Source organism: Gobio gobio, assembly GCF_949357685.1.
Source record: "Gobio gobio genome assembly, chromosome: 12".
Taxonomy (NCBI): Eukaryota; Metazoa; Chordata; class Actinopteri; order Cypriniformes; family Gobionidae; genus Gobio; species Gobio gobio.
This window is the reverse complement of record NC_137105.1, coordinates 38751561-38768114: the sequence shown is the minus strand read 5'-3', so window position 1 is coordinate 38768114 and position 16554 is coordinate 38751561. Positions and strand designations below refer to the sequence as shown.

General features: G+C 36.5%; 1 protein-coding gene across 1 annotated transcript; it reads right to left on the bottom strand.

Annotated features, from left to right (window-relative positions):
• Positions 1-657: 657 nt before the first annotated feature.
• LOC307134661 (uncharacterized protein) lies at positions 658-14769 on the bottom strand. Its single transcript, XM_079830556.1, has 19 exons — positions 14557-14769; positions 11328-13458; positions 10087-10248; positions 9692-10013; positions 9481-9575; positions 8774-8799; positions 8557-8585; positions 8310-8457; positions 7878-8037; positions 7448-7580; positions 7301-7332; positions 4848-4923; positions 4696-4730; positions 4031-4076; positions 3325-3414; positions 3165-3184; positions 3031-3055; positions 2706-2810; positions 658-1463 (listed from the first exon to the last, which is right to left on the bottom strand). Exons 1-19 carry the CDS (start codon positions 14566-14568, stop codon positions 1439-1441), a joined length of 3672 nt encoding a protein of 1223 aa, XP_079686682.1. The 5' UTR covers positions 14569-14769; the 3' UTR covers positions 658-1438.
• Between the last annotated feature and the right edge of the window lie 1785 nt (positions 14770-16554).

Genomic DNA, 16554 nt, shown 5'->3' with positions numbered 1-16554 from the left:
CCTAGTGGCCAGTCGGTGAATTGCAGTTTAAGTCACTTCCGTATTGGCTTCAAGAGAAACTGCGGGAGGTTGCCGCTTGTTTGGACCCTGTCCCTAGCGGCCAGTCAATGAATTGCAGTTTAAATCACTTCCGTATTGGTTTCAAGAGAAACTGGGGGAGGTTGCCGCTTGGTCAGGACATTCACAGACAACGCCTTCTCTTTTGTCTTGTCACGCTTGAATGGTTTAAAAGCATTTTCATGAATAAGAGCATGATCGCTAGAAAAAATTGGATGCTGCTAATTTGACAGCACTAATGACATATAGTCCGCACACGGTTATGGAAAACCTGAAAAATTGTGATTTACATGCCCGGAAACGACTTTCTCCTGTATCAGTTTCCACAAAAATATAAAACAGCACAACTTTTTTCAACATTGATATTAAGAAAATTTACAATATATTCAAATAGAAAAGAGTTATATTAAGTTGTAGTAATATTTCACAATGTTACTCTTATTACACTTATCTTCATACTGATCAGGACGGGTATGGTATGGTAGTGTAATACGTTTGCGGCTTTTATAGTTATACAGGATATTTATTTATTTATTTAATCAGTATTTATACAGCTACTGTAAAACCAGGCGATACATTCTGAACAAACAAAGACAGTTCGAAGATTTACTCAACTGTGGCATTTATTGTCTGCACCAGAAAATGTTGTACATGCAGTTAGAATCACTAAATAAACAGCACTCAAACTTGCACTACAAGCATTAGCATATTTTCCCTAATGGAGAGTAGCCCTGAAGACTGGGAATACTTAAACGCAAAGTACTGCTTGTAAAATATATAAGGAATAATATAATACTACTTAATCTACGAATACCGAGTATGGTTATATAAATCTTTAAGTCGCAATCCTAACTTGTAAGTAAATTATTCTGTAAAAATAATTCATAATGACTTAGGAACTGCATTTACATGTTTACATGGCATGTAGCTACTGTTAAAACCAAACCCAAATGCCAAGCTGTTTTAACATGCATAAGCTCTCATGTTGATCTGTCAGCTTATTGTTCAATTATGAACCTTTAAAACGTATTACACAACCTCAGACTAGACACAGACTGTCTTTACCACAGAATGCATGATTCCAAGGGTTTATTATTCAAATTATCTGAAGAGCTTCTCACCGCACCACTCATGGGCTTTTTTTTTTTCACACAGAATGCACATAATATTCATGAATATAGAAGAAGTCGCCCGCAGCCACTTACAGACAGATGCACAATCACAAACATAACTCTTCCCACTTGATAGACATCTCATTTTGAGCTTGTGTGGGTGACATTTACTGTGGTACTCATCAAAACACACCCCAAAGGAGGGTTATGAACTCAGAGTGATGATCCAGCGCAGTCCATCTTTCCCTCTAGCGGCCGGAGCCGTTCGGCTATTTTGAGACGAGTTTGGTTGACCTAGAGTAGACAAACATATTCTCCAAAATGTCAGTAAACATCAATGTAGCATAAAAAGCCAGAGGTCAGGAATGACCAGGGTAAAGTTTTTAAAGCTTGCACTGCAATGTTAGCATGTATGTATAATTATTTTACATATATTTTTTATTATTTATTAATTGCATTATTTACACAACTGTTTATAAGTTTGGGGTCAGTACATTTCAATGACGATGCTTTTCTTTTAACTTTCTACTCATCAAAGAATCCTAAATCCAGTTTTTAACATTGATAATAATCATAAAAGTTTATACAGCAGCAAATCATCATATTCAAATTATTTCTGAAGGATCATGTGACACTGAAGACTGGAGTAATGATGCTGAAAATTCAGCTTTGATCACAGGAATAAATGACATTACAAAATGTATTAATATTTCAGAATGTTACTGTTATTATTGCTGTATTTTGATCAAATAAATACAGCCTTAGTAAACATGAAAGACATCTTAAAACAAAAAATGTTTCATCTTTTTTTAAACCCAAACATTTCAACGGTATTTTATATTATTTATTATTTTAAAATATTTGTAGTCCAAAACAATAGTTAGTATTTTTGTCACTTTTGTTTGTGGCTGTTTCATGAATAGCTTTCCATTTCATAATTCATAATATTTTGCTAAAACTTTGCTTATGTGTTAATAATTAGCTGTTTAACCCCTTCCCTGCCATTTTTTATCATATTCACAAATCTTTTATGGCCCCCAGAATATTTAGTTGTTTGAATATAAACACTAATAGTGAATGTATCAAAAGAAAGAACAGAGCCTTTGTTAAAATTTGCTTTTTGTTTTTACCCAAAGTAAAAAAGTGTTTATACAATTAGATATGTATAATTTTATAAACTCTTTTTTACTTTGGGCAACATTTTTCGAACAAAAAACTGAAGAAATTGTGTTTTCGTCGAAGACTTCACCTGGATCAGATTCAGAATGATGATCAAAACATGAACTATTAGATTTTTCTCAGTAACATTGGCCAGTTTTGATGTAGTATGCTGTTGAATGTTTGGTGATTACGTTACTTTTGGATGTGGAGAGATGCTGTTTAATTTCGTGAAAGTTAAAAAGTAAAAAAAAAAATTCTGTAATAACTTGTCAATGGCGGGGAAGCATTGGTCAACTAACCCTATATATTGCAACAACATCATCTTCTATTGGGGCATATTGTCACAAAAGGTCAACATGTGTTCAATGTACGTACTTGCTGTAAATGGGCATGGAGTCTCCAGCTATGATGTCGGCATACAGGTCCGGAGGAGGAAGAAACTGGAGTTCTGAGACATCTACATTTTCTTCCTCTTTATTTCTAAAGGAAACATACAACAACAACACAAGATAGCAGTTAGCATGATCAGGTCATCAGCAGTGCTGCACAGGCTGAGAGAATGAGACATGCTTTCTGAAAAGCCATCTCAAAAATGCATGTAAAACCAGTCTGACCGCATGCTCTTGCGGAGAAAAGGCATCTCATAAATGACTGTCTGTGTTACGTTTGAAAACTTGCACATATTTGTGAGAATACTTACAAGCTGAAAGGATCCTCTTCATGTGCTAACAGATGAAACCAGAAGTGGTGGAGCAGGAAAAAAAGAAAGAAAAAAGTGAGTGTGGGTAGATGTGATTGTTTATGTTAATTAATGTTTAGCGAGTCAAAACATACCTGGTTTAGGCTCTGGCGTTCTGGATGCGCAAACAGCCAAATAAGGAAACAGGAATTAGAGAAACCATGATCACTTGCTATCCTGTAATCTTATCATTTACAGTAAGTGATCTTCAGTGAATTCGAAAGAAAATAGGCAATAAGTAAAGTGATGTCATACATTGGGTTGTTGTCTTGCGTGGGAAGTGGAGAGGGTGTATTGGGTTGCATAAAGAATGTGGATAGTCTTTGAAGGGCTTCCTGTTTTGGTCTGCAACACACAATAAACAAACGATTACTCTCGTGTTTTTAATGTAAAACAGATTATTTCAGATCAAAGGTAGTACAATATGTGTCATTTTTAGTGAAGAGGCAAAACTTAAAAAAATTGAGGTAATCAGTTACAAACATATTTTCCATAATAGAAAACATTAAACACTACTAAATCTCCCACTTAACATTAATCTTGCACAAAAGAAACTACAGAAAAATAGAAATCCCAGCCCAGTTAAAATTAAGTTTGTCTAAATGAAAAGAAAATGAAAGTTCATAAAACTCAAAACAATAAAAAACAATTCAGATGACTTAAAATGTGTCAGTTTTGTGAACTCAAAAGCAAAAGGAAAAATAAATACTCATAAAAGTAAAGTTGATTGAACTAATTTGCTTATTTAAGTTTATCCTGCTCAAACCAATTCATTATTTTTAGCATTAGGGTTTACAGAATACTTCCAGAATAGAATAGAATAGAATAGAATAGGATAGAATAGAATAGAATAGAATAGAATAGAATAGAATAGAATAGAATAGAATAGAATAGAATAGAATAGAATAGAATAGAATAGAATAGAATAGAATAGAATAGAATAGAATAGAATAGAACTTACTGCACGTTCATGTAAGCTGAATCAGTTTGTGTTGGCTGTACAGGACCTGAAAGAAGGAAAAAATTAATACAGGTACAAAAGAATGAATCAATTATTATAAGATACTGAATAATAATTAAAACACAAATTTAAAAGGATGACATAAAAAGTTTAATTATTTATGTCATAATCAAGGCTTTTTATCTAATAATTATGACTTATCTCAAGTATCAATTTAAATTTTTGATGTCATAATTATGACTTTTTATCTCATATTTTCGACTTTTAATGTAATAATAGACTTTTTAGCTCATAATTTTGACTTACTGTCAAAATTTCAAGGTTTTCGTCATAGTTATGACTTTGAATGAGATAGATTACTTTTAGCTCATAATTTTTTACTTTTTGTCAAAATTGCGACTTTTTTGTCATAATTATGACTTTGTATGTCATAATGTTTCAGTTTTAATGTCATAAATGTGACTTTTTATGTCTATTTCAACTGTTTTTGTTCATAATTTCATAATTTTATGTTTTTGCTTATATGGTGGAAAATTGGCTTCCACAAATTACTACGAACAAGTAATCTGTAGCAATAATGACAGTTTCACCAGAGTTTTGATCTCTGTCTTTGCTGTTCCTGCTTCCTGTGAACATTTTTCCGTCATGTCTCATCAGTGACTCACCTCGAGCTGGTGTGGCCAGTGACTGATTCAGCCCTCTGAAAGATTGAACATACACCTCTTGTAAACAATACAATAGCTAATAGTCAAGTTTTTTTTTTTTTTTTACTTGAACAAATAAGAGGGCACATACAAACACACAAGGTGATACTTACATGTGTGAGGTTCCATCGGGAGAGCCAAACACAGGGTCATCATCCTCACCTGTCCACTCCTCGCTGTCTTCTGAGACTGAGGAAATAAAATAAATAAATGAATAAATAAAAAAAAATGTAATACCCAAAACACCAAAAACCACATAGATTCCCTTATGGTACCATGATTCACTGATGGCACTGTATCAGATGATATTATAATACAACACGTTCTCATGAAATGCGTATTTATTGCACAAATTGTATTTATCGTGTGATTTATACGCCAAAATTAGTTTTTTCGTGTATATGATACGCATTCTCACCCCATTGGGTAGGTTTAGTGACTAAACCTACCCAATGGGGTGAGAATGCGTATCATATACACGAAAAAAACTAATTATATACACAAAAAAAAACTATTGATAAGCATTCTCATGTGACCTACCCATGCATGTTATATGCACTATAACATGCATGGGTAGGTCACATGAGAATGCTTATCAATAGTACGGGTGTGCAATGTTGTGGAATGTATACGCCATGAGTTTTGGCGTGCATATGGTACGCTGTTTTTTGCGTGCATTTGATCTGCACTTTATGGCATGTATATGACACAGTAGGATGGGGGTGGGGGGGTTTGTGTGTATAATACGCCATAAAGTGCGTATTATATATGCATGTGAAAAACTGTGTACCATATGCACGCCAAAACTCATTTTGCCCTATACATTCCACATTTCACACTCGTACTATTGATACGCATTCTCATGTGATCGTGTTGGTTTAGTGGTGTGGGGTACGTGCATATTACACGTCATAACGTGCGTATCATATGTACGTGAAAACTGCGTAACATATGCACGTAAAATCACATTTTCCTCTAATATTTACTATGTTTGTTTTATGGTTTTTAGATGGCAATCCAAAATACTTCAATAAAATAATGGAATTACAATAAAAAAAAAAAACATAGTTTTACCAGAGGTGTAAAGTATTTGAGGACATGCAATTAGTAACTGTACTTAAGCATCTTTTCTTTACACAGTTATTGAACTGAACTGAATCAACATTGAACTGAAGCTGAATAATGACACTATTGTCTTTTTTGAAGGTACTTTTCTGTTTGCATCATTGATTATTATTTTACTGTGTATTACTGTAAAGCTGCATTGAAACAATCTGTAATGTATTGAGCACTATATACATAAAGGTGACTTGACTTGAAAATTATTGTATTTGTCCGTTTTATTAAAGAGATCTTTTTGAAGATAGATATTGCCCTTTTTGAGCACTTTTTTTGAGCGCCAGCTAAACTGGGATTTGAGTGTTTGTAGACGTTTAAGAGGCTGTTGTGTCGATCTTGTTTGTTCAGTTTATTTTGATTTTTAGAAAATAAGTATATGATTCCTCTCTTCACAATTCAACTGTTTCTTGATTTTCACTGGCATGTCTCTTAGGTGTTGAGGACAAGCACATTTTTTAACCTACAATCAGTACAATACTTAAATACTGTTACAATTTGCATTAGAATTGGTGATTTGCAACTAAAGTTTCTTCTTTTACTCAAAGGGATAGTTCACCCTAAAATGAAAATTACCCCATGATTTACTCACCCTCAAGCCATCTAGGTGTACATGACATTATTCTTTCAGACGAATACAATCAGAGTTATATATATATATATATAAAAATGTCCTGGTACCTCCAAGCTTTATAGTGAATGGCAGCCCAAAATCTTTGTAAGAAAAATATCCATATTTAACACGTTATAGCTTCCGGTGGACCATATTCCGTATTCAACTTATGGAAAACGCGCAACTGGCGTGACGATGACGTAAGCATTTAAAACTGCGAGAGGCGTTACACTTTCTTCGTAAGTTGAATACAGAAAGCGGTCCGCCGGAAGCTAGATATTTACTTTATAGTTTTAAATATGGATATTTTTCTTGTACAAACCCATTAATTCACATCAGAAGGCCTTTATTACCCCCGGAGCCATGTGGATTCCTTTTATAATGGATGGATACACTTCTTTGGGCTTCAAATTTTGAGCTGCCATTCACTGCCATTATAAAGCTTAGATTAGCCATGACATTTTTTTTATATAACTCGGATTGTATTCATCTGAAAGAAGAATGTCATATACACCTAGGATGGCTTGAGAGTAAATTATGGGATATTTTTCATTTTTGGGTGAACTATCCCTTTATGTATGGTTTCCAGGTACTCTTTACACCTCTGAGTGTTACAATGGTACAATCAAAATGCAGAGAATATTTGATGTATGAAGTGTGGGTGGGATTTTGGACCAATTAAATTTCACAGTGGGCGGAGCTAGTTAGTATGATGCAGTAGAAAGCAATCAACAAAATACCCTGGTACTTATTGTGGTCGTGACCGGTGTAAAACACAAAACATAATACAAAATATAACATACTACTATAAAAAAATGATTTAAAAAAGGTGCTTACAGCTCTGGTTCATGTCATAATGCTCTGATGTCCTAAAATACAGATAAAAAAATAAATAAAAATCATTTGTAAACTGCAGATCAAGATCAGCACGCAAAATGTTAGCATAGCATTACTACTGTATATTATGGTCATTTTAGTGGCTACCTGCTGTCTGTACTGGTGACCTCTGTGTTTTTGTGTCCATTGCCGTTGGGTCTGTTAGATGCTGTTGTCATCTTCCCCAGCTCCCTAATTCCATTGATGTTCAAATCCATACTCTCCACCGGGACATAACCGTCTGAAAAACAACACACAGCACATTGCCAATCTGCATTCCAGCAGAAGCATCTGAAAAATGAGATAAGCTCTTACACAGTCTAACAGATTAGTCAAAGCTCAAGGACTCGTTCAGATCTTTGCTTAGTGACAGATCTATTCAGGCATTTAGTCCTTATCAGGGTAAATTCATAACAATGCTTATTTTCTGCACTCCATTTATCTGTAATACTCATTTAGCGTCTCGCTAATTATGCGTGTGCCAAGATATGCTGGCATTAAATTAATTTGTGTATATTATTTGATGCGTTTCGCTCACATTTGTTGCTGCTGTCCTTAGCCAGCCATTTCCCTTTAGGACAATTGTCGGTACGGATGATGCTCACGGTGTCTCCAACCTTCACCGGCAGGTCGTTTTTACGGCCCTTACAGTCCTCAATCACTTTAACGTGATACATGGCCTCTTCCTGGCCTGTGATCTGCATTAAACATCAATAGAAAGTTACATGAGCATGTGCACATCACTTACTGAACTTGCCATGTGCATTAGAAAAGGATTCTTGCTGTTAGCGAGAAATTGGAATGTAAGGCTCATTTCACTTTTGATTAAAACGAACAGGTTTTAGTGATGGTAAATGCACCTGAGGAGTGGGATGTGGATTGTTATAAGTAATGGATTGTGAGAGTTGGAATAATCAGGCAAAATTAGTAGTGCAAACACATACAAATACTGATAAATAGTCCAAAACACCTTAAATTTTTTCCTCATTTCATTTTCCTTCTTTTCCTTTTCTTTCTGCTCCTTCTTTTCTCTTTCCTTCTCTTTCTCTTTTTCCTTTTCACGCTGCTTCTCTTTCTTCTTTAGTTCTTTTTCATCCGCCACTTTTTCTGAGTTCTTCCTGCGGATTGAAGTTTTTCATCGTTACAGTCAGATTGTTTTGGGAATGTAAATGTAGTTTAAATTAATTGAATGAGTTTAAAAACAAAAAAATACAAACCTGGAGAACAACTTTTTAGGTGGAGCCTCCTTAGGTGATTAATTGAAGACAACATGTTTGAACAGATCATTGCAACAACAGAACATGCAAAAAGAAGATACAGAAAAGTCGGATTATTAGTATTGCAAACAAACATTTCAGACGTTCAACTGTCATTCTAAAACAATTTTGAACAATAATGGTAAAAAACTAAACAAATCAAAAAAACTAAACTTACCGCTGCCGCTGCATCACCATATGGATCTAAGTCGCAAAAAAATACAAAACATGTCAGTCAGTAGAATATTTTGAAGATAAAAGACAATCTAAAATAAACTGTGAAAAATGTGTTTATCATTTCTATGGAGGTCAGAAGGTCATCAGAGATGAGATTACTGAGAACATGAATCACTACACTGCACCAAAAAAATAAAACAAATAAAACAAGATACATTTACCCGAGAAGCAAAATTGTGTACACTCTAAAAAAAAAAGGTTCTATATGGCACCAAAAATGGTTCTTGGCTCGTAATCATAGGGGAACCTTTTTTAGAGCTATATAGCACCAATTTTGGTGCTTCAGTGGTTCTTCAGCGGTTCTTCAGAGGTTCTTCACCGGTTCTTTGACTAAGATGCTATGTAGCACCTCTGAAGAACTGCTGAAGAACCACTGAAGCACCAAAATTGGTGCTATATAGCACTAAAAAAGGTTCCCCTATGATTACGAGCCAAGAACCATTTTTGGTGCCATATAGAACCTTTTTTTTTAGAGTGTACATATAAATATAAGTTGAACAATATTGTAAATTCTATTTGTTTGCCTGTCACTTGCCTAATATATATATATACACATTTTTTTTTTTTTTTTTTTTTTTACTGGAAAAAAAGACAAAAAACACTTCACAACAGCATTAGCCTATTTTAGGGAAGACTTATTCCACTTACTCTTTGGAGGTCCTTTCTGTTTCTTATTCTTTGGTGTTTTGCCTTTTTTACCGTTTGCTTGATCTTCAATAACATTGTGACCTCTTTCAAGGGTCCTGGAGGAAATTTAGAATAATGATAATGCCACTTAGCACTCAATGCCGAGAACACATACACAAAAGCCTTTTTTTTTCTGTGGCCACACTAAATCATCATGAAGCTAATGGCTTACCCTGATGGAGACAAGGCAGGTGAGCTTCGCACCGAGTCCTGAAGTACAGAAGCTTGAGTGTCTGGATTTAGAGAGCTCACAGACCTGTAATCCACATCCACACTGTCTCTATCCCCCGTGTTCAGAAACGCATCTTCTTGCACCTGATGTTTTGGGCTCAGCTGTTTCAGGAATGCCTCCTCGTGAACTGAAACTGGCTTTCTGGAACTATAATCTGAAGATGGGATTGATGGAGGCCTAAAGGTTGGAACTGCTGGAGCCTCAGGTTCCTCAACATCTTCATAAAAACCCTCCCCAAATGAGTAGTCATGTAGTGAATGTTCTAATGAAGAAAGAAATGGTCATTTACACATTTAGTGGACAAACACTACTGAGAAACATCTTGAGAAAGTTACCATGATTTTCTGGAGGCTCAGATGGTGTTGTGGGAATCTGGAAGTCTCTGGCAGGAGAATGAGTTGGTTTCTCAAGTTGGGGGTCAACAGAGGGTATGGCTGGCAGAGCCTTCCTAGGCGGTGGGGGAGGGGGGTGCACTTGTTTAACCACTGTCACCACTTCTGCAGAAACAAGAGAAGAGATATTAGAATGGACAACCACTGGACCACCACCATTTTAGGAAAAAAAGCTTAATTAAATTGTTTTAAGAATACATTAGAATTAAGAAAGATGTTTACCTAAAACAAGAACATTTGCCAATGGTGTAAGAAAAATAAACTTGATTCAACACATTTTGTAGAAAAGAAAAAAAGGTGGTATCTTATGCCAACTAAATGTATATTGTTAATGATGTTTATTGGATATCTTTATTGTTAAAAAAAAATAAGATTTTTTTTTGCATGCATTTGTTGAATTCTGAAACAAACAAGGGGAGAAAAAAATCATACACCTCAAAAAGAAGCATGAGGAAGAGATTGTAAACTGAGAAAGTTATGTCTGCAAAATTAAAAAAGCGAGGTTGAGGAAGCACAGACTATAGAATGAAAGTGGAGGAACCCTGATGCTAATACTTATAAAAATAATAAACCTGATCAAATACGAGAGGGTTCAAGTGTTTCTCTTTTCACAATTTTAGGTGACAATCATATTTAAAACCACATAATTGACAGAAGATGTCATTTCAATCTAAGCTGTGATGAAAACAATAATTTTCTCTTTAAGGGTGTTTCTATGACGTATGGTCTAATTACACCAATTACTTACAATAATGTATATAAGCCTATTTAGCATTTAGTTTAACTAAAAAAACAAAATGTCTTACTTTTACGGATATTTCCTTGTGACACAACATTCTTTGTCATTCTGATTATGAAAGATATGTTGCGCAACACGAGCCACAATAGACCTACATATCCTGCATACCAACCCTCCCTGACGTATGGAATCCACCTAGCACCTCACAATCCAAAAGGCATTTAAACACTGTTTTGGTAAAAGGTAATTTGTGTTGATTAACAGGAGCACTGCACAAAATTTAATTTGAGCTGTCACACTTGAAAATGTCAGTTATTGATAGAAGACGTATTGGTACAAGACTGCCCTACAATAAAGATAACCTTCTATGATGAATAAAACTGGTCTTAAAACAAAATTGTGGGCAAGATCACACAGTGTAAAACCAGCTTAAAAAAATACTTACTGTGCTCAAGGCCATTAACCTTGGCGGTTTCAGGTGGGGGGGTTTTAGGTGGAAACCGAGCTTGATGCACATAGTCAACTGGAGGGAGGTCAAGGATATCCAACACTTTTGGTACAGGTGGGGTTTCCTCAGGCAGTGGTTCTACAACTGTGACAAGCTGTGGTGAGGCTTTTTCAGGTGTAGCTAGTTTAGGTTGAGTCACCTCAGTTGTGACAGTCTCAGGCAGAGGTGTGGGAGTTTCAGGTAGAAGTTTCTCAGGTGTAGCTGTCTCAATTGGGGTTGTACTTTCAGGTGTGGTAGCCAACTGGGTAACTGGGGTCTTTCTCTTAGCCCTTTCCAGAAGGTTAAATACTCGGCTATCATTTGGTGTCCGTTTAACTGAGGCCATCTCCTCCGCTCTCGCCAAGAGTGAGAGGGCTGAAAGCGGCTTGGATGAGGACTGGTCCCCCTCAGTCCTCTTTTGTTTATTATTCTCAGTAAGAGCTTTTGCATTCTCCAGTACCACGTCTAAAGGTGCAGCTGGAGTATGAACTTTTGGAGGAGGGCTTGAGACTGTAAGTCTTGAGTCTGGACCAGGTGTATATTCTAAGGGCTTCACTAAGGGCTCTGGAGATACCACTGGAGGGGTGGTCGGGGCAGGGGAGGCTAACCTGGAGACAACTGGATTCCTGGGAGCTGGGACGATAGATGTACGTATCGCTGGAGTGGGTATAGCTTGCTCAGTAAAATCTTCATCGGGAAAATCTTCATAAAGAACAGGGGGAGGAATATCGGTGAACTCTGGAGGTGGACTTCCTTGAGGGGGAGGAAATACTTCTGATAAACTGAGCAAATTTATATTTGGTTTAAGAGGTTCAGTGTCAGAAGGAGTTGAACTAGAGGTTGCTGGCTTAGAAGTCTTTGATTTAGGAACAGCTTGAGAGGGAATTATTGGTGTTGGAATGGCTGGTTCAGGAATGTTTGGCTCAGGGCTGGCAGATGTCGTAATACTTGGAGCTGGAATTGTTGGGACAGGAATTATTGGGGCAGGAATGTTGGGGACAGGTGGTGCTCCAGCTGAAGTCTGAGAAGGGACAACAGCCTTAGGGACAACATCCTTTGGGACAACAGGTACACTTTCCATAGGGGGATTGGTTGTTACCGGTGGGCCAGCAGGAGCCGAGTAACTTGGAGCAGGGGTACGAATAGCTGGTGTTGGCCTTTCCACTGTATCTGTCTTCTCATTTTCATCTTTGCTAGTTTTTTGAGTTGTAAATACAAAATTCTTGGGCGTGGACACTTTGACTGGTGAAATGGAAACAGGTGTATAGGGACTGGGTTCAGGCTCTGAGGAAACAGCTTTTATTGTAGCCACTGGCAGGACAAGTGGAAGATTCCTGTCCTTCAGAGACTTTTTAGCAGTGTTGACCTCCTTAGCAGTGTCTGCCTTCTCATTCTCATCTTTGCTAGTTTTTTGAGCGGTTAATACAAAATCCTTGGGTGTGTACACTTTGCCCTGTGAAATGGACTCAGGTGTAGGTGTTCTAGATTCAGGCTCTGGGGTTTCTGATTTTTTTGGAGCCACTGGCAGAACCAGTGGAAAATTCCTGTCCTTCCAAGATTTTTTGGTAACGTCTACTTCCTTCACAGGGTCTGTCTTCTCACATTCACTTTTACTAGTTTTTTGAGGGGTAAATATAAACTTTTTAGGTGTTGACACTTTGAATGGTGAAACAGACACGGGTGTTAGTGGGCTGTATTCGGGCTCTGTGGTTTCTGCTTTTTTGGGACTCATTGGCAGAACCAGTGGAAGATTCTTGTCTTTCAGATTTTGCTTAACAGTGTCAACCTCCTTCGTCAGGTTATTATCCAGCAGTTCAGCATTATTGATGGGCTGGTTCTCTCTAGTCTTTAATCCCCAGGGTGGAGAGAGCTGGCGACTGAGATTTTTGTCATCTTTGAAGACTACTCGTGGTGCGTGAAGCGTCCCTTTGTGCACTGCAGCATTGATAGATGAGATCAAGGAATTGCTGGCCTTTGTCGGTGGAGGGATGGATTTGGGTTTATCTGGGATGGTAGGTTTAGTCTGGATCTTCAGACCATTTTCACCCTGGAACCGTGCCTTCAGGGTCTTAAAGTCTATTGATTCATCCTGATGTATAAAATGTAGCAAATGTTAAAAATATCAAAGTAAACTTGACATTGCACTATGGAATGCATTTGATAGGTTTGTATTGTCAGACATATCTCAGAGCTTAACAAATAAACTGCTTTGTAGCACAACACAACACCATCCACTTTGTGTTTCTGGGATCGTAAGGCCATGTAATGACATGCTATCATTGCCCAATCAAATTCCATACATTTTAACTGTCAAAACAGTCGATGTCAAAATAAACAATAGCATTTGGTAGCATTCGGAAATCAGTAAACTGAGGTGAAAATCAACATTAGTGCTGTATTAAGGAACTTCTGGTTATTTCCATCCAAATTTTGACTGGTGTCAATAAAATGTCAGTACATCTAAAGTATAGGAAACTCTCACAAAAGAGATAGCAATGCCATGGTACTGAATGATTACCATATGTATATATGGTGTTGTAGCCGTTTGTCTATAAGTTTATTTATTATAAGTTATGTGGACCCACTTTATATTAGGTGACCTTAACTACTATGTACTAACATTTTAGTTAATCATTTGATACAATGCACTTATTGTGTACACACGTTTTTACATTGTACTTACATTTAAAAAAATACCTGCATGTAATTACATCTGTAATTAATTTCTGTAGTTACACTAGTCTGTAGTTATTAATTTGTAATTACACAGTTGACACTTCCCTTACACCAAACCCTACCCTTAAACTTACCCATACCACCACACCTGTCCCTAACCCTATCCGTATCCCACCTCAATATCAGCAAAGGTGTTTTGCAATACAATTCTAACACAGTAAGTACATTGTACTTATTTTTTAATGTAAGTACATAGTAGTTAAGGCCACCTAATATAAAGTGGGGCCAGTTATGTTATTCGTTGTATTATTATTTCAAAGAATAGTGTACTACCAAAATGAGATATTTCCAAAAAAAACTTGTGCGTCCCAAATCCCCATGGTTCTATCTTAAATGTCTAATATCACATTTTATGGATTAACTTGTGTTTGAGGAATCTATGTGGAAAAATTAAGCCTAGATCGCATTTAAAAGTTAATAACAGAATACAATTCATGTCACAGTTTCTCACCTGTTCAATCATTCTGACTCCAAGGTTTCAGGAAGTTCATCAAAAAGAGATAATTCCCTCTCCTCAACCCCTCATAATTAATAATCCATTGAGTTACTCCTTTATGACTCGAAATGATCCAGCATGTACAAGTAAAATGGTGTTGTGTCGCAGTTCTCAGAGGATAAATAGCGTGTAGAGTGAGAACTCGCCCATTGGCCTTCAGACTGGAATGAGGTTGGATGAGCATGTTCATGTGCTAATGACGAGATAAAGGAATGTCTCGTCAAACAAGTCACTTCACTGAATGCCAGCAAAGGACTGTGTTCATTCTCAAAGAATGCGGTCAGTCAAGAACCACAGAAATCCTTGAAGGCACAGCTTCTATTGTCAAACAACCTAAATCAAACTCTCATTTTACTTCAAACCTGGTAGGCTAGAAGAAACATAAACGTATTGGTCAATGTTTTGATTATATTCACAGAGGATGTGCTTTACTCTCAGGAGAACTGTCTCTCCCTTGTCAAGAAACAAAGTTAGTGCTTTTAAATTAAATTCGACAGTAAAGGAGACCGGGGCTAGTTGTCACACTTTATACTTAAAGTGAATATTTCTTTAGGTGGCTTTATTTTGATTTCTTATATAGATATCTTAGTTTTGACTATAAAAATTACAGGAAAAGGGATACAGTTAATTCAGTATACTCACTGAACATATAGCACATCATCAGTGTGGAATTAACACTTATTTGAGATTAATATTGGAATATAAAATGCTATCTAAAGCAAAAAATACATTATAATAAAATGAATGAATATCAAACCCTCATTTTGGCCAATAAAATGTAGGATTAAAGCACTTTTCACTAAAAAATGTTACCGAGACATAGACCTTGTGAAAACTTTTCTACATGACAACTAACACATGTCTTCCTTATACAAGTAGTCAAAATAGCCAGAGAGTAAGAATTTACTCAAGCAAAAAGGAAACTATTTCTTAACCTGGTAAATCACTTTTCATACCTGAGAAAGAGGGAATCTTACTACTAATGAAACTATGCTCAAGGTTATTTGACCTTTGACGTATTTATAGGTTAGTGACTTTCTTACATGATGTTGATTTGCCCTCATGAATGACATAAAGAAGGTTGATTAAAATGTGATCAGAAGAACATCAACTGCTCCTGAAACAAGTTCCTGTGTAAGAGAAAACAAACTAAGCAGGCCTAGTGTATTCATTTTCCCCATATGCTGAGAGTGAATTTGAGTGGTGTGTTCAATGAAATGGCCAAATTAGCTAATTTACCCGTTCAGTGATTCGATTTAGATTGTATGTGGCTAGATAATTTAACATTTGAAACAGCATTTCAGATGTTCTCTTTTCTTTTTAAAATCTAGTATGATTTTAGGTTGAAGTAACAAGTGGTAATTTGATTGTTTGTCTGTAATTGTGTTAATATAACTAAGGATGGCAAATGTAATGTTCGCTGGTAGATACAACTGTGGTACTGAATTTTATCCTGATACCTAGTGGTGTGGATGCAGCAGTGCACAAAAGCAAGATACTGTTGATATTCCAGAAATGTCTTGTTCATTGTTATGATTCCTGTCTTGTGCTCCCCTTGTAAATGGTAAATGGACTGCATTTATATAGCGCTTTTAACAGACCAATGGCCATCCAAAGCGCTTTACACATTGCCTCACATTCACCCATTCACACACCAACGGCGGTGTCTGCCATGCAAGGCGCCATCCAGCTCGTCGGGAGCAGCTGGGGTTAGGTGTCTTGCTCACACTTGGTCAGGTGGAACCGGGGATCGAACCACCAACCTTCCAGTTTGTAGACAACCTACATGAACCACTGAGCCACTGCCGCCCCTTGTCTTGTGTGGACTTTTGTTATTGCCTGTATTGCACCATGTTGTGTAGTCCTTCTAAGTGTTTATTGTTGATTAGTTCAAAATCATTAGACATACTGTGTCCAACATGGAGAGATGTGCTAGCTCAAAAAAGTCTCGAA